This window comes from Pongo pygmaeus, chromosome 21, assembly GCF_028885625.2.
Source record: "Pongo pygmaeus isolate AG05252 chromosome 21, NHGRI_mPonPyg2-v2.0_pri, whole genome shotgun sequence".
NCBI classification, from domain to species: Eukaryota; Metazoa; Chordata; class Mammalia; order Primates; family Hominidae; genus Pongo; species Pongo pygmaeus.
This window is the reverse complement of record NC_072394.2, coordinates 47024791-47052702: the sequence shown is the minus strand read 5'-3', so window position 1 is coordinate 47052702 and position 27912 is coordinate 47024791. Positions and strand designations below refer to the sequence as shown.

Sequence of the window (27912 nt, the reverse complement as noted above, 5' to 3'; positions counted from 1 at the left end):
GGGCTAGATTTTCTTTTATACTTTGGTTTAGAAAGGGGAGGGGGAGCCTAGCTGAGGCAATCTTACAGAAGTAAAACAGGCAAAAAAGTTAAAAAGACAAATAGTTACAGGAAAACAAACAGTTCCAGGTGCAGGGACTTTAAATCCATCACAAGGTGATAGATGTGGGGGCTTTGGGTACCACCAACCGGACAAAAATGCGGGGGCTTAGGGTACTATCAACCGGGTGAATTCCTCGAAACTGCGGCTATTGCTTGGCACAGTATCTTATCAGTTAATTGCATTCTTTGATGTGCTGGGAGTCAGCTTGCACAAGTTAAGTCCTTGAGGAAGAGGGGTGGGTAAGGAGCTGCAAGTGAAGGAGCCAAAATGGAGTTTGTCTCCCTCTCTCAGCTAAGGGAGAGTCAATTCAGGTTAAGACAAGGTAGGGTATCACACTTTTCCAAGGACTAATCTAGCCTTGTTTTAATCCTTCTACCTTCTGGATAAAAATTCGTAAGATACCTAATCACTGAATTGCCCCTACTCCTTGACTGTGTCCAATCCAAAACTGTTCTCCTCCTCCTTAAACTCTCCTTAGATTTATTTAGTTACCCAGCATAAACCCAAATCCTAAAATAAGTTCTCTCCAGTCACCTCTTACCAAGACACCTTATGTTTTCTCTGGTATGTGTTCTCCCTTTCTGAACAAGCTAAATAAACCTAATTCTTTTTGATTACAGGTATGTTTCTGGTAGAATTCGATCTACAAAATTTATCACAATCTTAGCTCTCTTAAGTCCAGACCAGCAATACTTAGACAGGAAGAAGCAAGAATGTTAAGGGCTACCTGGAAAGTTCAGTGGTCCTGAAGCAACTTGACTTGAACTGGTATTTGTGTATGTGTGGTGAGGAGAGGGATCTGGGAAAAGAGAGGTAGGAATTATTAAATGTGAGTAGTTCTCTTTCTTCTTTCCTCAACCCTTTTCATGGCCTTAGGCAAACTTTGAGTCTCATTCCATTTCTGCAAAAGATGAATTTGGAATACATTTTCAAGGAATCCAGGAAATAACATCCCCAAATATGCCACACTGGTATGATGATTGCTTGGGGAACAGCACATGGACAGAGGGGTTTTCATGAATTTCCCTTATCAGACTAAAGGCTGACAATCCAGAAGGAATTCAATATGAATCCCCTTCCAGAGAGTTTTATCAATCAGGGAAGATTAACACACCACAGAAGAAGAGATTGAAGTGTGACACCTCGTTGTCCAGACATCATCGTTTGCCACATTCCACCTAAACTATTATATATGTAAGTAAATAATGTTTTCATTTTCTTCTTTAAGTGAACTCTCAAATTTGACATGTATTTTGAAAGGAATATTTACATCACTGCTTAAATGGGAAATCAGCATTGCTCGGAAGAAATGAAAAGGTTATTGCTAATACACACCTCAAAACAAAACAATATTTTAAAACTGCAGGCATGGTTGCCTGTTTGAGAGATCTGGAAAATGAAGCCTTTACTCTGTTAGAAAGGGAGATAAATATTAGAAAAATATTAAATACCATACTGGCCTCAAACAACTAGCCTGTTGGTTTGAAATGGGACGTTCTCACTCTGCTGTTTAACATCGCTTAATGTCCTGTTCATGCACCCTTAGAGCCTTTCATTTTTCCCAAATGGGGTGCATCCTACATTTTAAGATACGATTTCCATCCTTTCTAGGTTAATTTGGACTCATTCTTTAGTTCGCAGACTAAAAAATAAATCCTTCAGAGAAGCCTTCCAAGACTACTTCCCAGCTAAATTACTTTCCCCTTACAATAGTAGGCACTAAATACATCTTTATTGAAAGCCTATTCCCCCATACTACTTCATCGTATTCATTACATTGGGGCATGGTGCATTTATGTTGTCAGATCTCCTATTAACTAGAGAATAAATTCTGAGCGTACCGTGCCTCTCTGTACACTTCTGTAACCTCCAGATCTTTGCACAATGAATACAAATGATGTAAGGAATGACACCTTCACAGCTCCTGCAACCCCAGGATGGTTTAGCCCCGCCTTCCCCCTCAGCCAATGACAGGCGCCCCCTCTGCCGCTCCGGTCAAGGACGGTGGGCGGGGCCACGCCGTGACGCATCCGTGCGTCTGTGGAAGGCTGCGTTTCCGGCCTGAGAAACCGTCGTGTTTCTGGGGAGACGGCTCAGCTGGCAGTTAGCACCGTGTTAGAAAGCAGCCTCAGGACCGGCCACCTTCGTCACTGGCGTCACCATGGGGGCTGTGCTGGGTGTCTTCTCCCTCGCCAGCTGGGTGAGTTCGGGGTCCCGAGTCCTCGCTGGACCTGCTGTTTGGGGGGAAACGCCTCAAGCCCAGACCTTCACGGGCCTTGGCTCCAGAGGCCCTCGGGATGTCAGGACGCCCTGGGCTACAGAGGGTCTCCGGGGCCCCAGACGCAAATCCGCGATACCCTCAGGTCCAGGTTAGGCGGCTCGTCCTCCGGGTTCCTCGGGGAACGGAGGAGGCTAGGCCGCCATTGTTTACAATTCGGATGGCTCCGCCCTGCGAGGCTTCCTGACTGTAGGTTCCTCTGGAGCTGGAGAGGGACCAAGGAATGAGAGCTCCCAGCGCGGGGGCTCCGGTTTCTCCCGAAGCACCTCTTAAGGTGCCATCATTTAGTTCTAGGTGGCTCAAGTAATATTTTTATCCCCTAGCACGGGATTTGCCAAAACTACAGAGTATGTGGCAAAGCTGGGATTTTAGCGGAGGCTTGTCTGCAGTTCAGGTGCAAGGGAAAGAAGGCCTTGTGGATTGTTATTCAAAATTGGAAACCAGGGCCTGAATATTTTGGGACTGCTATAAGTCATTTATCCGAGGATAATCACCCCAGCATTCCTCTCTTCGAGAACGGTTGTGACAGTGAAGTGAAGGTTTAATCACCTTGTAAACTGTAAACATTTTTAAGAGAAAATTATAGGACCTATAAAAGAATATGCTGAGTTCCCTCATTTACCCACTTCAGAGGAGCGTGATTCCTCGATTCCTCATTCTCCAGCTGATGTAATTGACCAAGTGTGTAGAAAAAGCACACTCAGTTTCTCCTGCTGTACTCACAACACACTTTTGACACCAGATGTGTGGTGTGTGGGGATTTTCCCCAAACATTAGGCAAACAATCAGCTCTGCAGGGGATGCCAGCTTGGTGCCCTACAAGTCAATTCCGAACCTCTCTACTTGGAGATAGCATCAAATCACACAAGTGGAGGGCTCAGTCTCACAAGACTGTACCCACTTTCTGTGCCAATGGCAAGCCTCAGGTTGTTTTACCTGTGCTTCTGACCGGCCACCTATAAATCAGAGTTCCCATGACCTCCCTCCTTGGCTTTGATTAATTTGGTCACAAAACTCAAGGAAACATGTTTACTGGTTTATTATAAAAGTATTTTATTTTGTGTATTTATGTATTTTTAATTTTAGATTCAGAGGGTACATATGCAGTTTTGTTACATGGGTATGTTGCCTTATCGTGAGGTTTGGGTTTCTAATGATTCCATTGCCCAAGCAGTGAACACAGTATCCAATAGGTAGTTTGTCAACCCCTATCCCTCCCCCTCCTTCCCCACTATTGGACTCTCCAGTGTTTATTGTTGCCATCTTTGTGTCTGTGTTCCCAGTGTTTAGCTCCCACTTGTAAGCGAGAATATGCTGTATTTGGTTTTCTGTTTCTGTATTAATTCACTTGGGATAGTGGCCTCCAGCTGCATCTTTGTTGCTGCAAAGGGCATGATTTTCTTCTTTTTTATGGCTACTATTAATATATTTTTAAAGATACAGATGAAGTGATATGTAAAACAAGGTGTAGAGGAAGGGGTCTGGAGCTTCCATGCTCTGTCTGGGGCAGTGGCGCCATCTCGGCTCTCTTCAACCTCCAAGGGATTCTCATGTCTCAGCCTCCCAGAGTAGCTGGGATTATAGTGTATGCCACCACGCCCAGCTAATTTTTGTATTTTCAGTAGAGACGGGATTTCGCCATGTTGGCCAGGCTGGTCTCGAACTCCTGGGGCGTGAGCCACCATGTCCAGCCAAAAATTCTTCTGAACTTTGTCCTTTTGGGCTTTTATGCAGGCTTCATTATGTAGTCAGCATTCATTATATCATTGGCTTTTGGTGACGGACCTAACCTTTAGCCCCTCCTTGGAGGGTCAGGGGTGAGACTGAAAAGTCCCAACCTCCTCCTATGACCCTCCCCCATCATGAAGCTACCTAGGGGCTGCCAGTCACCAGTCATCTCATTAGCATACAAAAAGACGCTGGTTATTCCAAGGATTTTAGAAATTGTATGCCAGGAAATGGGAACCAAACATACATATATTTGACCGTATTACACCAAGGATTCTGTTTCAGCTCTTTCTACTATTTATCTTTTTTTTTTTTTTGGAGGGGGACAGAGTTTTGCTCTGTCACCCAGGCTGGAGTGCAGTGGCTCAGTCATAGCTCACTGCCGCCTTGAACTCCTGGATTCAAGTGATCCTCCCACCTCAGCCTCCCCAGTACAGGTGTGTGACACCATGCCTGGCTTCATTCCACTATTTCTTAGGAACAGAATGCATTTTAAGGTTGTTGATTCTAAATCAAAAGAGTGTTCCATTTTTAAGGGCTTTCTTGAGAGCAGTGGTTTTCTAATTATTCTGACCTTGACTTAAAGAAAGATTGTACATAGTTGATCTGTGATCTGATGCACCCATATAGAGACAAAGTTTTATGAAATAATCGTTTACTGTACAATTTTTCTTTTATCTTCTATCACATTAGAAAATCCTGGTGAGTTGAAGGCCAGGCATGGTGGCTCACGCCAGGATGGTCTCAGTCTCCTGACCTCGTGATCCGCCCACCTCCCAGAGTGCCTGGGTTACAGGCGTGAGCCACCGCGTCCGGCCCGGCTTTTACTCTTAAGTTATATGGGAATCTGTTACAGAGTTTGAAAAAAGGAGTGATGTGATCTGGGCCTGTGTTTTAACAAGGTGGATTTTGGTTGCTGTGTGGAGATGGTAGAAAAGTAAAGGTAAAGCAGTGTAGGCTGGGAAAAATCTTCCTCCAGCCTTTTGGGTTCTGTTTCCGGGGGCTTGTGAATTAAACTGACAAAACAGATTATTTAGAGGAACAAGAGTTTATGCATGCAAGACATGTACACACAGGAGTGTTCAGTAATAGTAACTCAAAGGGGGCGGTTAGAACTTGAGGCTTTTTTTTTTTTTCCTTTTTGAGAAAACAAGTTCCACTCTTGTTGCTCAGGCTGGAGTGCAATGGTGGGATCTCGGCTCACTGCAATCTCCACCTCCCAGGTTCAAGCGATTCTCCTGCCTCAGCCTCCCAAGTAGCTGGGATTACAGGCATGTGCCACCACGCCCGGCTAATTTTATATTTTTAGTAGAGATGGGGTTTCTCCATGTTGGTCAGGCCAGTCTTGAACTCCCGACCTCGGGTGATCTGCCCGCCTCAGCATCCCAAAGTGCTGGGATTACAGGTGTGAGCCACTGCACCCAGCTAAGGCTTTCTAATTTAGTAGGAAAAAGGAAGCTGGGAGAAAGGCTTCTATGAGAAGAACAAATAGCTTTCTCTAGGAAAGACAAGTTTGTTTTTAGGAGAATAAATAGGAAATAAGTTTGTGGTAGTACTTGTTTATGCAGGTATGGCAGGTCTTTCCAGCTTCTTCATGATCTTAAAACTTCCCTGGAGAGGGACTTTATGGCAGCCTCATTTCCCAGAAGTTGCTGCTTTTAGTCAGGTAAGAGAAGCTCCCAGAAGGCTTTTTTTTTTTTTTCTCTGCATCTGTTGAAGCTCAGATGCCTTCAGCTTAAAAGCTTAAAATAATCTTTATAACAATTCAGGGCTTCTTTTTTTTTTTTTTATTTTGAGGCTAATTTTGCATTTTTAGTAGAGACAGGATTTCACTGTGTTGGCCTGGCAGGTCTTGAACTCTTGACCTCAGGTGATCTGCCTGCCTTGGCTTCCCAAAGTGCTGGAATTACAGATGTGAGCCACTGTGCCGGCCAACTCAGAGCTTCTGAATGGGTCGCTACAGCCGTGAGATGGGACCTTTGCACTTAATCCAGATGAGAGATGATAGTTGTGGCTTGGACAAAGGTGATAGCTAAGGATACTGTGAAAATGGTCAGATTCTGGATATATTTTAAGGGTCGAGCTGATGTACTGACAGATTGGATGAGGATTTTGGGAAAAGGGAAGGCATTTGGGATGACTCCAGGTTTTGGGCCCAAGCAACAGGAAGAATAGAGTTGTCATTTACTGAAATATGAAAATGACATAACATATAGTAGGACAGATCTGTCCCACAGATATTTACTGAGTACCTGCTCTGTACAGACACAAAAGATATAGCATTGTAAAGATAGTCTCCCCTTCAAGATATTTACATTCTTAAGACAACTATAGGTAAGTTTATTAGTATGCCAGGGCTTTATAACAAAGTACCACAGACCGAGTGGCTTAAACCCAGTGATTTCTTATCTCTGAATTCTAGAGGCTGGAAGTCTGGGATGAAGGTGTCAGCAGGGTTGGTTCCTTCTAAGGGTGGTGAGAGAGGATCTGTATCATGCCTCTCCCCTGGCTTTTTTTTTTTTATTTGGTTTGCTGGCAGTCTTTGATGTTCCTTGGCTTGTAGATCTCTGCCTTCACATGGCATGTGGAATTCTCCCTGTGTTGTAAGCCTTTGTCCAAGTTTCCCCTTTTTCTAAGGACACAGTTATATTGGATTAGCTGCTCACTCTACTCCATATAACCTCATCTTAACTTACTACATCTGCAGTGACCAAGTAAGGATACATTCTGAGGTATTGGGCATTAGGACTTCAACATAAGAATTTGTGGAGGACATGCCTCTGCAGTGTTTGGCCTATACTGTAGTTAAGAATTGGAGACTGAGACAGGTTGGTCAATTTCCCATTGCTATTGCAATTACAAATAATAATGGCTACCACGATATATTGAGCCTGATATATATGTCAGGCATTATATACTAGGTTCTTTATATTCCTGACATCATCTCATTCTTTGCTCAATAACCCCGTTCGAGTAGGTGGTATTATGCTCATTTTTACAGATGAGAAAACTGAACTTTTTTAGAATGTTAGCACCCTGCTGCAAACCACACAAAATTATCATAAAGTGCACACAAGATACCATCTATAAAAAAATGAAGATTATTCCTGGGACCATATTTTAAGACCAGAGTTATCCATTGTTTACATCTGCTAATTCTGAATTAGCCTGTCCTTGTAATATGACTTGATAATGTCACCCCTCAGAGCAATTTCAAGCAGTTTCCTAATCAAGCATAATTACTCAAATTATATCCTCTCTTAGCTGGGCATGGTGGTGCTTGCTTGTACTCAGGAGGCTGAGGCCAGAGGATCGCTTGAGCCCAGGAGATCGATGCTGCAGTGAGCTATGATCACACAACTGTACTCCAGCTTGGGCAACAGAGTGACGCCTTGTCTCTTTAAAACAAAACAAAACAAAGGCCGGGTGCATTGGCTCATGCCTGTAATCCCAGCACTTTGGGAGGCCGAGGCGGGCGGATCACTTGAGGTCAGGAGTTCGAGACCAGCCTGGCCAGCATGGTGAAACCCCATCTCTACACAAAAATTAGCTGGGCATGGTGGCACGTGTCTGTAATCCCTGTAATCCCAGCTACTTGGGAGGCTGAGGTAGGAGAATTGCTTGATCCCAGGAGGGTGAGGTTGCAGTGAGCCGAGATGGCGTTACTGCACTCCAGCCTGGGCAACAGAGTGAGACCCTGTCTCAAAAAAAAAAAGAAAGAAAAAAATAAAATTGTATCTTCTTTCATGTAGTGTGGTCATTAACAGATTTTAGCAGACTAAAGATCTAGGTTACTCTTTTTTTTGAGACGGAGTCTCAGTCTGTCGTCCAGGCTGGAGTGCAGTGGCACAATCTTGGCTCACTGCAACCTTGGCCACCCAGGTTCAAGCAGTTCTCCTGCCTCAGCCTCCCGAGTAGCTGGGATTACAGGTGCCTGCCACTGCAACCAGCTAATTTTTGTATTTTTAGTAGAGACGGGGTTTCACCATCTTGGCCAGGCTGGTCTTGAACTCCTGACCTTGTGGTCCACCTGCCTCGGCCTCCCAAAGTGCTGGGATTACAGGCATGAGCCACCGCGCCCGGCCCTAGGTTACTCTTTAAAAAAAAAAGGAGGTAAAGTTGACATAACATAAAGTTAACCATGTCAAAATGTTTAGTGGGCCGGGTGCAGTATCTCACGCCTGTAATCCAGCACTTTGGGAGGCCAATGTGGGTGGATTGCCTGAGCTCAGGAATTCAAGACCAGCCTGGGCAACATGACAAAACCCTGTCTCTACTAAAAAATACAAAAAAAATCAGCTGGGGGTGGTATTGCACACCTGTAGTCCCAGCTGCTTGGGAGGCTAAAGCACAAGAATGGCTTGAACTCAGGAGGTGGAGGTTGCCATGAACCGAGATTGTGCCACTGCACTCCAGCCTGGGCAACAGAGTGAGACTGTCTCCAAAAAAAAAAGCGTATAGTGTCATTTAGTACATTCACAATGTTTTGCTGCCATCACATCTGTCTAGTTCATCGCCCTAAAGGGAAACCCCCTTGCCCATTAAACCATCACTCCCATTTCCCTTTCCCTGAACCCCTAATCTTTTGTCTCTAGATTCACCTATTCTGGATATTTTATTATATAAATGCAGTAATACAGTATGTGACCTTTCATGTCTGGCTTTTTAAATGACTTAGCATGATGTTTTCAGGGTTCACCTGTGTTCTGTCGTGTATCTACCTATTATGTCTGAATAAGCCGTTATATACATAGACCAAGTCTCACTCTGTTGCCCAGGCTGGAGTGCAGTGGCATGATTTCAGCTCAATGCAACCTCCACCTCCCGGGTTCAAGCAATTCTCCTGCCTCAGCCTCCTGAGTAGTTGGGGCCACAGGCATGAGCCACCACACCCGGATAATTTTTGTATTTTTAGTAGAGATGGGGTTTCATCATGTTGGCCAGGCTGGTCTTGAACTCCTGACCTCAGGTGATCTCCCTGCCTCAGCCTCCCAAAGTGCTGGGATTACAGGTGTGAGCTGCAGCACCCAGCCAGATATACCATATTTTACTTAGGCCATATTTACTTATCAATTAATGGACAGTGGGTTGTTTCCACATTTTGGTGATTGTAAATAGTGGTGCTGTGAATATTCGTGTACAAGCTTTTGTTTTAATAGCTGTTTCAAACAAAACAGCTATTGGGGTCGGGTATATACTTTCTGGGTCATATGGTCATTCTGTGTTTAACTTTCTGAGGAACCTGGTTCCTCTTGAATTGAGCTAAATGGCCCTTGCTGTTATTATTTGTCAGAGGGTTTCCATGTAGTGTTGCTTTATTTTTTAATTTAATTTTATTTTATTTTATTTTAAGATGGAGTCTCGCTCTGTAGCCCAGGCTGGAGTGCAGTGGCGCAATCTCGGCTCACTGCAAGCTCTGCCTCCTGGGTTCACACCGTTCTCCTGCCTCAGCCTCCTGAGTAGCTGGGACTGCAGGCGCCCGCCACCACACCCGGCTAATTTTTTTTGTATTTTTAGTAGAGACAGGGTTTCACCGTGTTAGCCAGGACGGTCTCGATCTCCTGACTTCGTGATCCACCCGCCTCGGCCTCCCAAAGTGCTGGGATTACAGGCTTGAGCCACCACGCCCGGCATGTTGCTTTTTGTTGTAATATCAGCTTTGTTAACTTGGTTGGATTCGCAGTAAACAGCAAGTGGAGTTAGGTTTATATTTTTCTCATATTTTAGAACAAATGATGCTCTCAGAATATAATTAACATTTATTGAACTGTTAATGCATTTTAGGTAGTGTTGAGTGCTCATTTAATACAGCAAAGTCTGAGGGAGGAAAATTCTATTATTGAGCTCATTTTACAAATGGTCAAATGGGGTTAGAGTACATAACTTGCTGGGGTAAAAAGTGACAGAAATAATATTTACTCCAGAGCCCATACTTTTAACCACTTCCTCCCAGCCATGATTCTCTCAGTTAAAACTATAAAGCCTGATTTGCCTCGCTTTCTCTTTTGTGACATCTGTGTCATAAAGGAGTCTACTGAAGGTGGTCTCAGGTGACCATGGTGTGCTCATTCCAGGTTCCATGCCTCTGCAGCGGTGCCTCATGTTTGCTGTGTAGTTGCTGTCCTAACAGTAAGAATTCCACGGTGACTCGCCTCATTTATGCTTTCATTCTCCTCCTGAGCACTGTCGTATCCTATATCATGCAGAGAAAAGAGATGGAAACTTACTTGAAGAAGGTAAGAAGTAACAATGCCCTTAAGGTATTGGTTATTTTTATATTTTGCAAAATTCTAGTTTTATTTCTTCATTGTTAAGTTCATTGTAATTTGGAGATTTTTTACTTATATGGGGGTGTGGTCAAAACACAGAAATATGAGGACATTAGTCCTTTTCCGGAAATACAGAATGAACATCTGGGCTCCAGTCGAACAACTGAGAGAAAACATTAAAAGGGTGGCTCCAAAACATTTTCTTTCCTTATGTGTTAAAGGTCGAAGCATCTAAACTGGACTAGTTCTTCACCTTTGGAAGGACTCAGCTGTAGCTGGAAAATCTCACGGGAAGGTGGCACACAGCCTCTTCATCCTAAAAGAGCAAAGAAGAGAGAGCATATTTTTTTGAAACAAAGTCTCACTCTGTTGCCCAGGCTGGAGTGCAGTGACATGATCTTGGCTCACTGCAACCTCCGCCTCCCTGGTTCAAGCAATTCTCCTGCCTCAGCCTCCTGAGTAGCTGGGATTATAGGCATGGACCACCATGCCTGGGTAATTTTTTGTATTTTTAGTAGAGACAGGGTTTCACCATGCTGGCCAGGGTGATCTCGAACTCCTGACCTCGTGATCCACCCACCTCAGCCCCCTAAAATACTGGGATTACAGATGTGAGCCACCGTGCCCAGCCGAAAGAGCATTTTTATTTTTAAAATGCATGTTATTTATACTGTTTGGTAACAAGACTGTAAATGAATCGGAAGACAAAGAGAAAAATTCCATAGTCAGTCTTGCAGTTGTTGAAGTAGTTAATTTTCTAAATCTAGTCTTTCCTGTGGTGGGGTAGAGTCTCTGTCTAAATGTAGATATTCTCGTAACATTGAAATTGCTTTTTTCCAGATTCCTGGATTTTGTGAAGGGGGATTTAAAATCCATGAGGCTGATATAAATGCAGATAAAGATTGTGATGTGCTGGTTGGTTATAAAGCTGTGTATCGGATCAGCTTTGCCATGGCCATCTTTTTCTTTGTCTTTTCTCTGCTCATGTTCAAAGTAAAAACAAGTAAAGATCCCCGAGCAGCAGTACACAATGGGTATGTTAGATTTATGATTAACTGGTTACATTATGGTGTGGCTCTTCCTTCCCTTCAGCAGTTAATATTGCCATTCTGATGGAATCAATGGAATATGTAAATGAGTGGCTCAGATGCATTTCTGGTCTATTATGCATGTGAAATTGTTTTAATGTCATTTTCAATTAGATTGCTGTAACATGGAGGGGACAGGGAGTCTTGTCTTTTTATTTTCTTCTATTAAATTCCTTTGCTTCATGTTCTTAGATTTTTACTGAACACCTGTTAAATAGTTGAAGCACTATGCTAGATACTACGTACACACACACTTTTTTCTTTCTGTTGTTTAAAGATAAACATGTACCTGATAAATTTAAACAGTGTACAGAAAGTCAGTGAATATATATGTGCTACTGATTTACATATTCTATTGCTTCTGACTCCTGACCACCTTTTGCCTATGTTTCTAATTCTCTCCCTCTTTTTTTTTTGTTTGTTTTTTTTTGTTTGTTTGTTTTTGGAGATGGAGTTTCACTCTTGTCACCCAGGCTGGAGTGTAATGGCACGATCTCGGCTCACTGCAACCTCCCCCTCCCAGGTTCAAGTGGTTCTCCTGCCTCAGCCTCCCTAGTAGCTGGGATTATAGGCACCTGCCACCATGCCTGGCTAATTTTTGTATTTTTAGTAGAGATGGGGTTTCACTGTGTTGGCCAGGCTGGTGTAGAACTCCTGACCTCAGGTGATCCGCCTGCCTTTGCCTCCTGAAGTGCTGGGCTTACAGGCATGAGCCACTGCGCCCAGCCGTATTTCTAATTCTCAAAGACTGAATGGCGTTTTATAAACTTGATGTGTATTATAATCCCCTTTTTACAGATGCAGTAACTGAATTGCAGAGAGGTTAATAAATTGCCTGCGACCTGTTAACCAGTTGGAGGTTGGAGCTAAGATTGAAACTTAGGTCTGTCCAGCTCCAAAGCCTGGTTCTTTCCACTCTGCCATACAAGGCAGTCATTAAAGATCATGAACTGAAAATCAGGTGCCAGTGATGAGCTGTGGGCTCATTGTGGGCAAGATATCTGTGCCCTGTGTTGTAAATAGAGGATTTGTGATTACTTTTCATCCAGACCTTACAGTTAATGGCTCTGTGTGTACCTAACACTGTTATTTTAGAACTCCCAGAATGCTAGAAAAATGCCTACCTTTAAGTGCTAAAAGTAGGGAGACTCTAAATTTTCAGTTTTCTCTGGTAATAAATGTGAGTGATTTATCCTCTAGTCTAATGTCCTTTAATTGTGTGAAATATTAAATGAATTAGCCTATTAAACGAATAGTCAAATGAAGAAAATAGTCCAGACAATCATGTTGGGAAAAAAGCTATTAAGCTATTATTTTTGCATTTCAGAAATGAATTTTTCTTAAGGGTGAAACTTAGCATTTCATAAATGCATTTTTATATTTTAATAGGTTTTGGTTCTTCAAAATTGCTGCTCTTATTGGAATCATGGTTGGATCTTTCTACATCCCTGGGGGCTATTTCAGCTCAGGTAGGGTTCACCATTGAGGGGGTTAATTTTAAACTATATGAACTCTATAGATGATTGAGTTAAAGCTACATTTTAGGCTGGGCACAGTGGCTCACACCTGTAAGCTCAGCACTTCGGGAGGCCAAGACGGGTAGATCACCTGAGGTCAGGAGTTTGAGACCAACGTGGCCAATATGGTGAAGCCCTGTCTCTACTAAAAATACAAAAATTCACCGGACGTGGTGGTGCATGCCTGTAATTCCAGGTACTCAGGAGGCTGAGGCAGCAAAATTGCTTGAACCTGGGAGGCAGAGGTTGCAGTGTGCCAAGATCGTGCCACTGCACTCCAGCCTGGGTGACAGATCAAGATTCTGTCTCAAAAAACAAAACAAAACAAAAAAAACTACAATTTTAATTACTGTTTTTGCAGAACTGACAAGTAAATGAGATGATATCCAATTAATATGACTTAGTACCTGCAACTCAATATATATATATATATTTTTTAGACAGAGTCTCACTCTGTCTCCCAGGCTGGAGTGCCGTGGCACGATCTTGGCTCACTGCAACCTCTACCTCCCGGGTTCAAGCAGTTCTCTGCCTCAGTCTCCTGAGTAGCTGGGATTACAGGCGCCCACCACCACACCCAGCTAATTTTTGTATTTTAGGTAGAGACGCGGTTTCACCATCTTGGCCAGGCTGGTCTTGAACTCCTGACCTCATGATCCACCTGCCTCAGCCTCCCGAAGTGCTGGGATTACAGGTGTGAGCCACCAGGCCCGGCCGCAACTCATTATTAATATGTGGATTTAGGTCAGGAGACATTCACTGCACCTCTCAGATTTTCTGGAACCATATGTTAATCTTTTGGCAATATCTTAATAGTTTGTGTTCTTACTTGATGGAATACAAAACTAATCAGAGAGCCTGTCAAAATAAGAACTTACAACTCTTGTGCTCCCCTGTCTCTGTCTTAACCTACTTACTAAGCATGGCATTAGGTGACATCTTTAGATTTCTACTGTGATTTTCCTGCCTCTAAAAGAAAAGACTTATAGTATCATTTGGAACTCAGGTCCCAGGCTTCCCTTGGCACAAGCTAAAACATATTTTAAAAGGTCTGAAATGCAGTAGAAAGCTTTTAAGAATGCCTTTGAGTTTGGAATCTTGCTGTACTGCTGGAGACAGAATGTCTTTACCACCTCTGTCTTGTTTTAATTGAAATCCGTTCAGAATGTTGGATCTTCTGAAATGTTACTCTATGGTAGAGAATAACTTTGTTCTCTTGGTTCTTGTAGTCTGGTTTGTTGTTGGCATGATAGGGGCCGCCCTCTTCATCCTCATTCAGCTGGTGCTGCTGGTAGATTTTGCTCATTCTTGGAATGAATCATGGGTAAATCGAATGGAAGAAGGAAACCCAAGGTTGTGGTATGCTGGTAGGTATCTCTACTCACCTATGTTAGCCATACTGCTCCATTAAGCAGGGTGTACAATAAAAATCATCATTATAGTCCCAGCAGCTATAGTCCTCAGGGACAGAAGTCCAAGGTGGGAGAATGGCTTGAATCCAGGAGTTCAAGACCAGTCTAGGCAGCATATTGAGACTCCATCTTTACATTAGGAAAAAAAAAAATTTGCCAGTCATGGTGGCATATACCTATAGTCCTAGCTACTCAGCAGGCTAAGGCAGGAGAATCTCTGGAATCCAGGAGTTCAAGGCTGTAGTAAGCTATCATCACGCCACTGTACTGCAGCCTGGGTGACAGAGCAAGACCCTGTCTCTAAAAATAATAATAACATTAAATAAAAGGAAAAAAATCTATAATTTCCTGAATTTGGCTCTGAATTATATGCATCACTGGAAGAAAGTAGCACAGATAATATAAATCATTGGATTTTCCCAGTTTATTTATTTTGAGGGTCATAATGTAATTACATGTGTTTAGATAACGAAAAACAGTTATATTTAGTGACTTAGTTCTGGTTTTGATAACCTTGTTTCCATGGAGAGGAAACTCAGATGGGTTCAACATATGTGACAGCTGCCCACCTACTTTAGGCAAATAAGAGTGAGTAGTCCTTATGGCCTTATTCAGAAAGGGACCCCACACCTGCTATGAAAAACTTTCTGGTGGGAAAGGGGCACTTACAATTTCTAGAGTGATAATAGGATTTAACAGTAGCTTGCGAATATATTTTGGCTATGTTAGAGCACTTACTACTTCATAATATACATTTGCACACATTTCTGATTATTTCCTTAGGAAAAATTCCCAGAAATAGAAGAGTCAAAGTGTATGAATATTTTAAAATGCTTTCAGTACATACTATTGAATTGCCCAGTTTTATTTTCATTTGATTTAGTTTTTAAAAATATTTACATATATTTTTAAAAATACTATAAAGACAATTTATATGTCTTTACCATGTATATGGTATATGTCTTTTATGGTATATGTCTTTACCATAAAGACAAATGATAGAACTTTAACTTTATAAAGACTAAAACATGCAAATCTCCACCTATCTGCAACCCATTTTCCTTTCCAGATGTAGCCGCTCTTGTGGACCTTTATGTATTTGTGCATTCACCTTGCTTTTGTATTTAAATGTAAACAGGATTGTACTGTATATTGTTCCATGACTTGCTCTTTTCACTTCCTACATGATGAATATCCTTCCTTACCAGTGAGTGTCGGTATGTCTTACTCATTTAACCTGCATTCAAGCTCCTGGCATGGAGTTTACTGTAAGCTGCATGGTATTCCATTCCATACAATTCCATGGCATTCCATAGCAGAGTATACCGTAATTCATTTAACCTTTACCCTAGTGTTGGTCATTTAAATTGTTTGTAATGACAATTTTATTTTTATCTATTTTTTTTCCTTTTTTTTTTTTGAGATTGGGTCTCACTCTCTCACCCAGGCTGGAGTACAGTGGCACAATCATGGCTCACTGCAACCTCTGCCTTCCTGGCTCAAGCTATCCACCTCAGCCTCCCAAGTAGCTGGGACTACAGGTGCACACCACCACACCCACATTACCATGCCCACAACAGCACGACCGGCTAATTTTTGTGTTTTTTGTAGAGACAAGGTTTCGCCATGTTGCCAGAACTCCTGGACTCAATCGATCCACCTGCCTTGCCCTCCCAAAGTGTTAGGATTGTAGGCGTGAGCCACCACACCCGGCCGTTATTTTCTTTAATTCATTTTGGATCATACAACTCTAGAAGAATTTATTGAGTTGCAAATTGGTCATACTTTATAGTAACTAAGTGTAGAAAAATCTTCTATATTCAGATGTGAAAACATTAAGAAGTGTGCTAGTAACTTAATATACATCATTTAATTTTAGACATGCAAAATTCATTGAGATAAGTAGAAACTAGTTTTCTTACATGTGGGCTTTGACTTGAATACAAGTTAACTGAGCTCATCATTCTTGCAGTTGGTCTGAGTGTACTGTATGTGCTGTTTCATGTTTTCTAATTTTCAGAGCTACACAGCTAATTGTTTTGTTTGTTGTTTGAGATGGGGTTTTGTTGTGTTGTCCAGGCTGGAGTGCAGTGGCACCATCTCGACTCACTGCAACCTCTATGTCCTGGGCTCAAGCAATCCCCCTGCCTCAGCTTCCCAAGTAGCAGCTCATGCCACCATGCCTGGTTGATTTTTGTATTTTTTGTAGAGACAGGGTTTTGCCATGTTGCCTGGGCTGGTCTGGAACTCAGGCTCAAGCAGTCCACCCACCTTGGCCTCCCAAAGTGCTGGGATTACAGGCATGAGCCACCACGTTCAGCCAACACAGCTAATTGTTGATTTTCAGTGTGAATGGAAAGGACCATTACTTTAGATATTAAAAAATAGCAAATGAGCCACTTTTCCAGTTCAGGGGTGTAGTCTTATTGTTTGTGATGAGAAATGGGTTTAGATAGCCAACGACTGCAGAGGAAAAAACTGTCATAAAAAGATACAAGTGTGTCTATTCTGTTTTCCTCTAACACCATCCTGGCATGGAGCTTGGTGTGTACTGGGTCATTTTGAGGGTATAGGAATCATTTAGGTTCCTAAGAAAAGCTCACAATACACATTAATTAACATATAGGTAGCAGTTAACTCTAGCTGGAATGATCAAATGTCTGGTAATCAACCCATGAAATCAAATTAGGTAATTCAGGAAGTGAATTCAGTTGTTTGGTGGTTTTTGGAATTTAACATCAAGCCAGTTGAATACAATCTTGATACTTTAACCTTGAGGCCTCTGTAATTTTACTGTAAATTACCCCAGAAAAGTGAGATAATGTCTCCTCATTTTTATATGGAGTGGAAGAAAATTGGCCTTCATTATTAGTTTATTATAGTTGTGGTCATTCATATTGGTTTCCCTTTCTCCAGCTTTACTGTCTTTCACAAGCGCCTTTTATATCCTGTCAATCATCTGTGTCGGGCTGCTCTATACATACTACACCAAACCAGATGGCTGCACAGAAAACAAGTTCTTCATCAGTATTAACCTGATCCTTTGCGTTGTGGCTTCTATTATATCGATCCACCCAAAAATTCAGGTATGGTTGTTTACTACTTCTTTCTCCTGTGAAGGATTTTTAATTCTAAGCCTAAAATCTAGGTACCCTTTCTTATGAATTTATGTCTTAAGTTTATCCACTTGAACATTTTTCCATATTATAAAATCTTCATAATTCTATTTCATGCCTATATCATTATTAAATGAATTTCACTATCATTAAAAAAAAAAAAAATCCAGGTAACTTGAAAATTTATAGTGCTTTTTTTTTTTTAAGATGGAGTCTCACTCTGTCAACCAGGCTGGAGTGCAGTGGCATGATCTCGGCTCACTGCGACCTCTGCCTCCTGGGTGCAAGCAGTTCTCTGCCTCAGCCTCCCGAGTAGCTGGGATCACAGGCACCCACCACCGGGCCTGGCCAATTTTTGTATTTTTAGTAGAGATAGAGTTTCACCATCTTGGCCAGGCTGAACTCTTGACCTTGTGATCCACCCGCCTCGGCCTCCCCCAAGGCGCTGGGATTACAGGCGTGAGCCACCACGCCTGGCTGGGAATGAGTCATTTTTTTTTTTTTTTTTTTTTTTTTTTTGAGTCAAAGTCTCACTCTTGTCCCCTAGGCTGGAGCGCGATGGTGCAATCTTGGCTCACTACAACCTCCACCTCCTGGGTTCAAGTGATTCTCCTGCCTTGGCCAGGTGCCTGCCACCATGCCCGGCTAATTTTTGTATTTTTAGTTGAGACGGGATTTCACCATGTTGGCAAGGCTGGTCTCGAACTCCTGACCTCAGGTGATCCACCCATCTCAGCCTCCCAAAGTGCTGGTTTTACAGGTGTGCGCCACCGCACGCAGCTGGGAATGATTCTTATGAGTCATTAGCCAAGATATTTTAGGGGAATTAAACTGTGAAAAATAATTGATTTTAATATTTCAAAACAAAACTCATGCTCTTGAGTTCTAAATACCATAGTTTAGGCTGGGTGTGGTGGCTTAACGCCTGTAATACCAGCACTTTGGGAGACCAAGGCGGGTGGATCACTTGAGGTCAGGAGTTCAAGACCAGCCTGACCAACATGGTGAAACGTCGTCTCTACTAAAAATACAAAATTAGCTAGGCGTGGGGGCGCACACCTGTAATCCCAGCTACTTGGCAGGCTGAGGGGCAGGAGAATAGCCTGAACCCTGGAGGCGGAGGTTGCAGTGAGCTGAGATCGTGCCATTGCACTCCAGCCTGGGCAATAAGAGTGAAACTCCAGCTGGGTGCGATGGCTCATGCCTGTAATCCCAGCACTTTGGGAGGCCAAGGCGGGCAGATCACCTGAGGTCAAGAGTTTGAGACCAGCCTGGCCAACATGACGAAACCCCAAAAGTACAAAAATTAGCTGGGTGTGGTGGCGGGCACCTGTAATCCCAGCTAATCAGGAGGCCGAGGCAAGGAGAAACTTGAACCCAGGAGGAGGTTGCAGTGAGCTGAGATCGCACCACTGCACTCCAGCCTGGGTGACAAGAGCGAGACTCCGTCTCAAAAAAAAAGTATAAAAAAATTCATGGAGTTATAGATATGAAATATGAAAATTGTATGTAGACATCACCTTTCCTTTTAAAAGTGAGAAAACAGAAGTCTCAAGTGATAGGTCTCACCCAGCTACTAATTAGTTGCAAAGCTGATCTTAGATCTTTTCACTACACCAAGGGAGTAGAAAATCAAAGGCCTTGTGTGATGCACAGGAATTTCTAGGATCATGAAATGCCTTGAGAACCAGTAGTACTTGCTTCATCTTTCTGGGTTCTTTTGTGAGCTAACTGAACTGAAAGGTTACTTGTCACCTTTCAACTCTCAAGAAGAATCCGAAAGTTCTCAGTTACTGATAGTTCAATTAATCCCAGAGAAGTGCACTGCATTTTGGAAAGTCAGCCCTTGGCAGTCCCTGTGCCACTGTTTTCCTTTTGATTCCATAGGAACACCAGCCTCGCTCCGGCCTCTTGCAATCCTCCGTCATCACCCTCTACACTATGTACCTCACCTGGTCAGCCATGTCCAATGAACCTGGTAAGGGAATGTTAATAACACATTCACTTGATAAAAAGAAAGTAGGAAATCAGCCCTTACATAGGTGGTACAAAAACTAGAGCTAGAGCAAATGTGAAACAAGCAAACAAAACTTAAATGTACAGTGTTCACTGTAGGTTTGTAGGTATTTACCTTTCATATTTTAGTCCCCACATCTATTCATAGCTATTTATAACTGACCGTCTAAAGGGTCAGAGTCCTTTAGATGGTCTAGGCTTTACCTAACCTAGGCTGAGTCAAACTAGTTAAGAGCCATGGTCAAGGGCTTTGGCCCTTTGTTTTGACTGAATTTTAGTTTGATGTCACAGGCTCTAGAAGAAACAGCTGTAGGAAATCTCCTTTTGTAGTTATTATAGGATTGTTTCTCAGTAGGATATTCTATGGGCTTCTTTTAAAGGAAAACAATGCAGACCCCCCCTCCACCAATGATAACTTATATTTTGTTCTTAAATAACTATGTAAAAACCAAAGTAGAGATAAACTTCTGTGCTTAAAACCTTGGCACTAAAGAATTAAAAAGATTTGTCAGTCAAACTACAAAACCAATAAAGTCAATAATGATGTTTATGAAATTTGACAGATTCTGTTGTTCTTTTCTTTTTTTCCTAAGTCATTGATTGTGACCAAATGTGTTACTGACTGCTAAGTTTCAGATTTTTTAAGTAAAGCATTCCCATGTTTCACATCATGACTGAATGATATGTAAGGAACTCCTCAAGTCTGTTCTTGGAACAAGATGAGCTGTAACCAAGGATAATAAAAATTTTCTCATTTTCAGATCGTTCCTGCAATCCCAACCTGATGAGCTTTATTACACGCATAACTGCACCAACGCTGGCTCCTGGAAATTCAACTGCTGTGGTCCCTACCCCTACTCCACCATCAAAGAGTGGGTCTTTACTGGATTCAGATAATTTTATTGGACTGTTTGTCTTTGTTCTCTGCCTTTTGTATTCTAGGTAAGTTAAAAGGTACTTAGAACAAGATTTTCATGGAGGTTGATAATAAAGTGAAGAAACAGTTTTGCTTTCAAAAAGCAGCATGAGAAATTAAAAAACTTCGCTCTCTTTAATGAAAAGTTCTTTACTTGCTTCAGTTACAGAGCTGTGTACTTATATTTTTTTTTGAGACAGTGTCTTGCTCTGTCACCTAGGCTGGAGTGCAGTGGCACGATCTCAGCTCACTGCAATCTCCACCTACTGGGTTCAAGCAGTTCTTCTGCCTCAGGCTCCCAAGTAGCTGGGATTACAGGCATCTGCCACTATGCCTGGCTAATTTTTGTATTTTTAGTAGAGACAGCGTTTCACCATGTTGGCTAGGCTGGTCTCGAACTCCTGACCTCAGGTGATCCTCCTGTCTCGGCCTCCCAAAGTGCTGGGATTACAGGTGTGAGCCACCATGCCCAGCCTGTAGTAAGTTTTGAAATTAGGAAGTATGAGTCCTCCAAATTTGTTCTTTTTCAAATTGTTTTGGCAGTTATGGGTCCTTTGCATTCCCATGTGAATTTCAGGATCAGCTTGTCAATTTCTGCAAAAAAATAATGTAATTGGGATTTTTATAGGGATTGAGTTGAATCTGTATAGACCAAATTGGGGAGTACTGTCATCTCAGCAATATTAAGGCTTCCAGTCTGTGACCATGAAAATACCTTACTGAAGTCTTCTTTACTTAAACCATTTATTTAGGTCTTTAATTTCTTTCAGTGGTTTATAGTTAGTTATTAGTATACAAATCTTAAACTTATTTTGTTTTTAAGCATTTTATTCTAAATACAATTCTAAGTATTTTATTCTTTTCGATGGTATTATAAATGAATATATGTTTTCTTAGCTTAACTTTTGGGTTGTTTATTGCTAGTGTATAGAGATATGATTGGTGACCAGGCACAGTGGCTCATGCCTGTATTCCCCACACGTTAGGAGGCTGAGGTGGGAGGATCACTTGCATCTTGGAGTTTGAGACCAGCCAGAGCAAGATAGTAAGAGCCTGTCTCTATAAAAATTAGCCAGGTGTGGTGGTGCAATCTGTAGTCCCAGCTACTTGGGGAGGTGGGAGAACCAATTGAGCCCAGGAGGTCAAGGCTGCTGTGAGCTGTGATTGTACTACTACAGTCCACCTGGGTGACAAAGTGAGCCGTCATCTCAAAAAGAAAGAAATACAATTGATTTTTGTGGTTTTTTTTTTTTTTTTTTTTAAAGAGATGAAGTCTTGCTCTGTCATCCAGGCTGGAATTCAGTGGTGTGATCATAGCTCACTATAGCCTCAAGCTCCTGGTTTCAAGTGATCCTCCCACGTCAACCTCCTGAGTAGCTGAAACTACAGGCACACACAATCATGCCCAGCTAATTTTTAATCTTTTTAGGAACAGTCTTGCTATGTAGCACTGGCCAGCCTCGAGCTCCTGTCCTCTAGCGATCCTCCGACCTCAGCCTCTCAAGTAGTTGGGATTACAGGCGTGAGCCACCACACCCAGTCCTGATTTCTATATATTGATCTTGTATCCTGCAACTTTGGTGAACTTATTTATTGGTTCTAATAGTTTGCATGTGTATGTATTCCATAGGATTTCCTATAAACAAGATGAAGTCATCTACAGATAGAGATAGTTTTACTTCTTTTCTGGTCTAGATACCATTTATCTCTTTTTCTTGCTCTGGCTATAACTTTACTACATTGTTGGATAGAAGTGGTGAGAGTAGGATCCTTGTCTTGTTCCTGATCTCAGGGAAAAAGTTTTTAGTTTTTCACTGTTAAGTATGATGTTAGCTCTGGGTTTTTCATTTGTTCCTTTTGTCAGCCTGAGGAAGTTCTACTTTGACTGTTTTTATCATGGAAAGGTATTGGATTTGTGAGATGTTTTTTCTGTGTCTGTTGAAACGAGCATGTAATTTTTGTCCTTTATTTGTATTTACATTTTTATTCAGTCATTTAACAAACTTTTAGTGAACATCTGTAGTGCTAGAAATACGTAGACTAAGGTCATTGTTAAGGCATTCTTTGAATAGCAAGGAAGACAGGAGTGATACATGCAGTGGCAGAAGGAAGCCTAGGAAGCTGTGGGAAGTCGGAGGAGTGTCTTGTAACCTAGCCAGTGAGGGGTGATGTCAGGGAAGCCCTTCCAGAGGACATGACAGCAAGTCAGAGAAGTGAAGGATGAGTAAGTCAGTTGGAAGAAGGTTGGCACATGGTACATTCCAATCATAGAAGCGGCACTTGTGAAGTCACGGAAACAGACACTGAGAGCATAGTGTGTTTTATGAAACTCCTAAGCAATTAAGCCATCACATCAAGTAGTAACTGATGACAGTGCTGTCAGTCTTATCATGACAGGCAGCAGTTCAGAACTTTAAGCAGGATCTTCAGAAAGCTTTCAGTCTCCAAAGTAGGAACAGCTCAGCAATAAGTGTCTTGTATACAGTCCAGTGGCAGCAGTTCATTGTCATGGCCCCTTTCTGATTTGTCTTCCGTGGGATCACTTTCCAGCATCCGCACTTCCACTAATAGCCAAGTAGACAAGCTGACCCTGTCAGGGAGTGACAGCGTCATCCTTGGCGATACAACTACCAGTGGTGCCAGTGATGAAGAAGATGGACAGCCTCGGCGGGCTGTGGACAACGAGAAAGAGGGAGTGCAGTATAGCTACTCCTTATTCCACCTCATGCTCTGCTTGGCTTCCTTGTACATCATGATGACCCTGACCAGCTGGTACAGGTAGGAAACACAGACAAAACAGACGGAAGACCATAAAACCCTTGGATGGCCTATAAAATCTCATCCATTGTCCTGACCTCAGAACCCTTGCTCTTACCCATATAATGAAGTTGGGTTAAATACTCTTGACTTTATCCCCTCTAGCATTTAAAACCCATTGGAATTCTTTGCAGTGCAAATCACTGGGAGCTCTTACAGAGTTGAGTTAATTGAGAGAGAAAATCATGACATAAAGCGATCTGACCCATCTTTGTTCACTAATTTTCTGTGTATAGAGATGGCCATGTCAGAGCATTCTGGTTCACGTAATAATGTACTAAGGAAGGAAAGTTTCAGGGAGGCTATCTCAATCTAGACTTTTGCCAGTAACTAGGAACATCTAAAGAACTTTGCCCTGATAGGGTCTTTCATGCTGGCAAGAAGAAAAGTCATTTGAGAGGCAGAGTCAATGAGTTCTTTAGTTCTTGGCCATAAGAACTAAAAATAGCAGCTTCCTCTGGTCCCCTACAACCCTACTGGGGGGTAGTGCCAGCCAAGTTTCACTGGAGAATTTCTTGGCCTTGTCTGGGGGGCTGCAGGAGGCTGATAGAAGTCAGGTAGACCGGGCTCTTCTACCTGACTCTCTCTTGTTTTCTTAGCCCTGATGCAAAGTTTCAGAGCATGACCAGCAAGTGGCCAGCTGTGTGGGTCAAGATCAGCTCCAGCTGGGTCTGCCTCCTGCTTTACGTCTGGACCCTTGTGGCTCCACTTGTCCTCACCAGTCGGGACTTCAGCTGAACCTCTGAGTGCCAAGGACACCACTGAAACTCACAAAGGTCTCCTTCACCGAAAACCCATATACCTTTTAAGTTTGCTTCAACTAAAATGTTAAGTGAATGCTTTGCAAGTTTGACTGTATCCAGGTTTATATCAGAAGGTGAGATTGAATAATGCTTGATGCAGAATCTAAACTTCTCATTTATCTGTATATTATGTTTACTTCTAAGGATATAGCACAAAGGGAACATTTTTTGTTTAAAGTGAACTACAGCTGTGCTGTGAAGAGAGTTCTTTATAAAGCCTGTAGGTTCTTTTAACTTTGGTTTAAAATGTAAGATAGGAAAATGTTGGATATTTGAGGCCATGCTTAATATATTTATATTGCAGTATCCTTTAAAAGCAAAAAAAAAAATGCATTTATATTACAGTTTTCCTCTATGAAAGTCCTTACTTATATGATACAAGCACTGTGTTTTGTGCTTAAACTCCTCAGAGGGGTAGCATCAAAGTTCTTGGGGAAGGATCGTATATGTGGATCCCTTCCCTAGAAGAATGGTTGCTGATATGGCTACTGCTTCTACATCTTGAGTTTTTTAATTTACTTTTTTTACACTGTAGCATTGATAATGCTTGATTCAAGTCTGGTGCTTTGCCAGATGTATTAATTTCCATAAATGCTTTGTGAGTTTGGTTAAAAATGAAGATTCACTTGGGAAAACACTGCAGCTTTAGTCTGTTATTTTGTTATGAGTATGTAAAAGTAAAATGCATGTGAATTTATTATATTTGCACTATGAAGGTATTTGGTTAAAATAGAAAGACTTAAGATTTTAAGGCCCTTTCTTCCAACAGCTTTTATGAGTTAGCAGCCATTCTTTATTTTCTGGATAGCCAGGTTTTATCAAGCTTCTAGTCAGAATGCTCCTATTCCTTCTAAAAATTACGGTCTGGCTAGTGAGCAAAGTCTTGAATTTATTCAAAAGTCCTAAATATCTTCTCTAGGTAAGACACTTGGTAGATGAGAGACAGAGAAGGCATTGTCAAGAAACATTTTCATGAGAGGTGGTGTGCAAAAAGTAGAATAAAAAAGTTCTTTCAACAAAGATTTACTGTCTATTCTGTACTAGACTCTGTAGGTTTTGGGGTACAGTGTTAAACATGATAGAGGCTCTGCCATCTTGGACTTTAATAGCTTAGAGAAGAGAGCAAATGAGCTGACAGGTGGTTATAATGTGAATTAGTGCTGTGGTTTAGGAATTGGAGAGAACTCAAAGGAGAGGTATTTGGTGTAATGGTAGGCTTTCTGGAGAAAATGATATTTAAGCCAAGAACTCTTAGAAGTTAGCTAAGAGAGAAATGGAAAATGAGATGACATTGCTGGAATAGATAAAACTGCATGTTAAAGGCAAGAAGATGGGGAAAAAAAAGTTCAGTAAAGCTGGAATGGGGAAATGCAGTCAGGGAGTGAATTTTAAAGGGCTTTATCAACCTCAGTAAAGAGTTTGGACCTTTATGTTGAGGGCGGCTGAAAACATATTCATAGTGTCATGAACAAATTTTATCTTCAGTCACTTGGGCTGATATATAGAGAATGGATTTAGAGAGATGAGACCAGGAGCAGTCCATATGAGATGTGAAATAGAGAAGTGGAATTGTAGGGATGGGGAGAAATTGACAGGTGAGGGCTACTTAGCAATTAGAATTTTTTTTTTTTTTATTTTAATTTTTTTTTTTTGAGACGGAGTCTTGCTCTGTCGCCCAGGCTGGAGTGCAGTGGTGCGATCTCCGCTCACTGCAAGCTCTGCCTCCCGGGTTCACGCCATTCTCCCACCTCAGCCTCCCGAGTAGCTGGGACTACAGGCACCCACCACCATGCCTGGCTAATTTTTTTTGTATTTTTAGTAGAGATGGAGTTTCACCGTGTTAGCCAGGATGGTCTCGGATCTCCTGACCTCGTGATCCACCCGCCGCGGCCTCCCAAACTTCTAGGATTACTGTCATGAGCCACCATGCCTGACCAGCAATTAGAATTTTAACACTGGCAGTTATGAATAATATGAAGGAGAGGTAGATTTCTGAGTGATTGTGGTTTAACCAGCTGGGTGGATAGTGGTTTCGTTTATTCAGGTGGCAAACAGGAAAAACATGTGTTCGAAGAAGAATGGAGGTAGGTGGTCTCTTAAGAATGGTTAAGAGGCTTGGGAGTCAGACTGCTTGGGTTTGCATCCCAGCTTTGCCGTTTTCCAGCTATCAAACTTGTCAGCTATTATTTGTTGAGTACGTACTATGATTTATGACCACAGGCAGCTGAGCCTTAGTGTTGGTGCCTAGTAGACAAGACTGTTAAAGTTATTTTGCAAAGTGTAACCCATTTTTAGCGTTGACATAGCACTGACAGTAGCTGCTGATCTCATTATGGGCTAAAATAAGACAATATTAAAAGGTCAGAGATATTTAGCCAGAATCTGATGGAGGCTGGATTTCAGATTTTGTTACAGAATTAGACAGAGGAACACAGAGGGGACAGGTTCAGTTAGGGTGGAGGTGTCGGGTAGGGAAGCAGGACTTGATATAAATTATTGGAATCATTGTCTTTTAAACCAGTGGTTTATGTCAGGGTATAGCGTTTCAAGGGATTTGAGGGACAGATGGGGAAATGTAGCCCCTTATTTTGCTAGTGTGAAGCAGATACCCTGCTTTTCTTTACAGTAGTGGAGTCAGCTTAAGAGCTTTAAAGGTCCTAAACTTCAAAGACATTACAGTGCCCCATCCTCCGCCTTAATGTAATTCAAAATACAAACAATACTAAACTGTAAAATAAATGTAACAAAGTCCAATAAAGTTTTTATTTTTTTCTTGTGATGATAACTGATATTAATTGGAAGTAACAAATGCTCTTTAAAAGTCGAGAGGCAGTGTCCCTGCTTTGCTTGGTCCTACCTTAAGAAGTAGTGAAGTCTGCCTTTTAGTAGGAAACCCAGTAGTCTAATCAAGACTCAAGAGAATTATACATGTGAGTGCTGAATTATACACAAACATAAGTAAGACAGCATTCTGAGTAAGGCCAGGATCATCATTTAAAGCAGGGGAGTATTTTGAGTCATCAGATCTCAGGGTGGCGTCTCATTCCAGATGAGTACCTTTGTGTTTCATCACTATGAAAGGGCTTGCCTAGCCTTGGGGAATGCGGGTTGGGGCCCTGGCTTTCAGATCAGGGACATGCTCTAGGAACTCTTCAAAAGCAATAGCAGTGGCTGCCACTTTTACCTCCTTAAAGCTGGGAGAAAGCTTCTAGGTCCATGCTGGACTCCTTTACTTTCTAGGTTGGTCTTGCGCTGGACTCCTTTACTTTCTAGGTTGGTCTTGTGGAGTATCTGGTTGGGAAGTGAAACTTTCTCTTGATAATCAAAGAGACTGCCTGCTAAAAAGTAGCCATGGACCGGGTTCTCAGTATAGAGGTTTTGTTTTTTTTCTTTTTGGCTAGCCAAGTGAGGAATGGAGAACGAACAAAGAAATCTGTAACTGGTTCTTTTTTCTTTTTTTTAGACAGATTTTTGCTCTGTTGCCCAGGCTGGAGTGCAGTGGTGCCATCTTGGCTCACTGCAACCTCCACCTCCCATGTTCAAGCAATTCTCCTGCCTCAGCCTCCTGAGTAGCTGGGACTACAGGCATGCGCCACCACGCCTGGCTAACTTTCATGTTTTTAGTAGGGATGGGATTTCACCATGTTGGCCAGGCTGGTCTCAAACTCCTGGCCTCAGGGTGATCCACCTGCCTCAGCCTCCCAAAGTGTTGGGATTACAGGCGTGAGCCACTGCACCTGGCTGTTTTCTTTTTACACATTCAGGCTAAAGCGAGTATTCACATAATGAGTTGTGCATTTAATCTGTGCAGATTGATAACAGATAGTAGGCTTATGCTTATTAATGGAAG

The 27912-nt window shown here is 42.2% G+C and overlaps 1 protein-coding gene across 5 annotated transcripts in view; it reads left to right on the top strand.

Moving 5' to 3' along the window:
* SERINC3 (serine incorporator 3) overlaps window positions 1–27912 on the top strand; it is a 41518-nt gene that overhangs the window by 7910 nt on the left and 5696 nt on the right. For 2 of the 5 annotated variants that reach the window (XR_008496028.2, XR_008496029.2), the window contains exons 2-12: window positions 979–1296; window positions 1976–2302; window positions 10183–10344; window positions 11218–11411; window positions 12855–12934; window positions 14212–14349; window positions 17311–17480; window positions 19398–19488; window positions 20288–20468; window positions 22993–23220; window positions 23859–24136. Coding sequence is in view for 2 of the 5 variants with exons in the window: in XM_063659525.1 (XP_063515595.1) it covers window positions 2264–2302; window positions 10183–10344; window positions 11218–11411; window positions 12855–12934; window positions 14212–14349; window positions 17311–17480; window positions 19398–19488; window positions 20288–20468; window positions 22993–23220; window positions 23859–23997 (1422 nt within the window). In the remaining 3 variants the exon portion in view is untranslated. Of the gene's footprint in view, window positions 1–722; window positions 871–978; window positions 1297–1975; window positions 2303–10182; window positions 10345–11217; window positions 11412–12854; window positions 12935–14211; window positions 14350–17310; window positions 17481–19397; window positions 19489–20287; window positions 20469–22992; window positions 23221–23858; window positions 26842–27912 lie in introns of those variants that run through there. The other 3 variants (XR_008496027.2, XM_063659525.1, XM_054466482.2) reach the window with 3 other exon arrangements.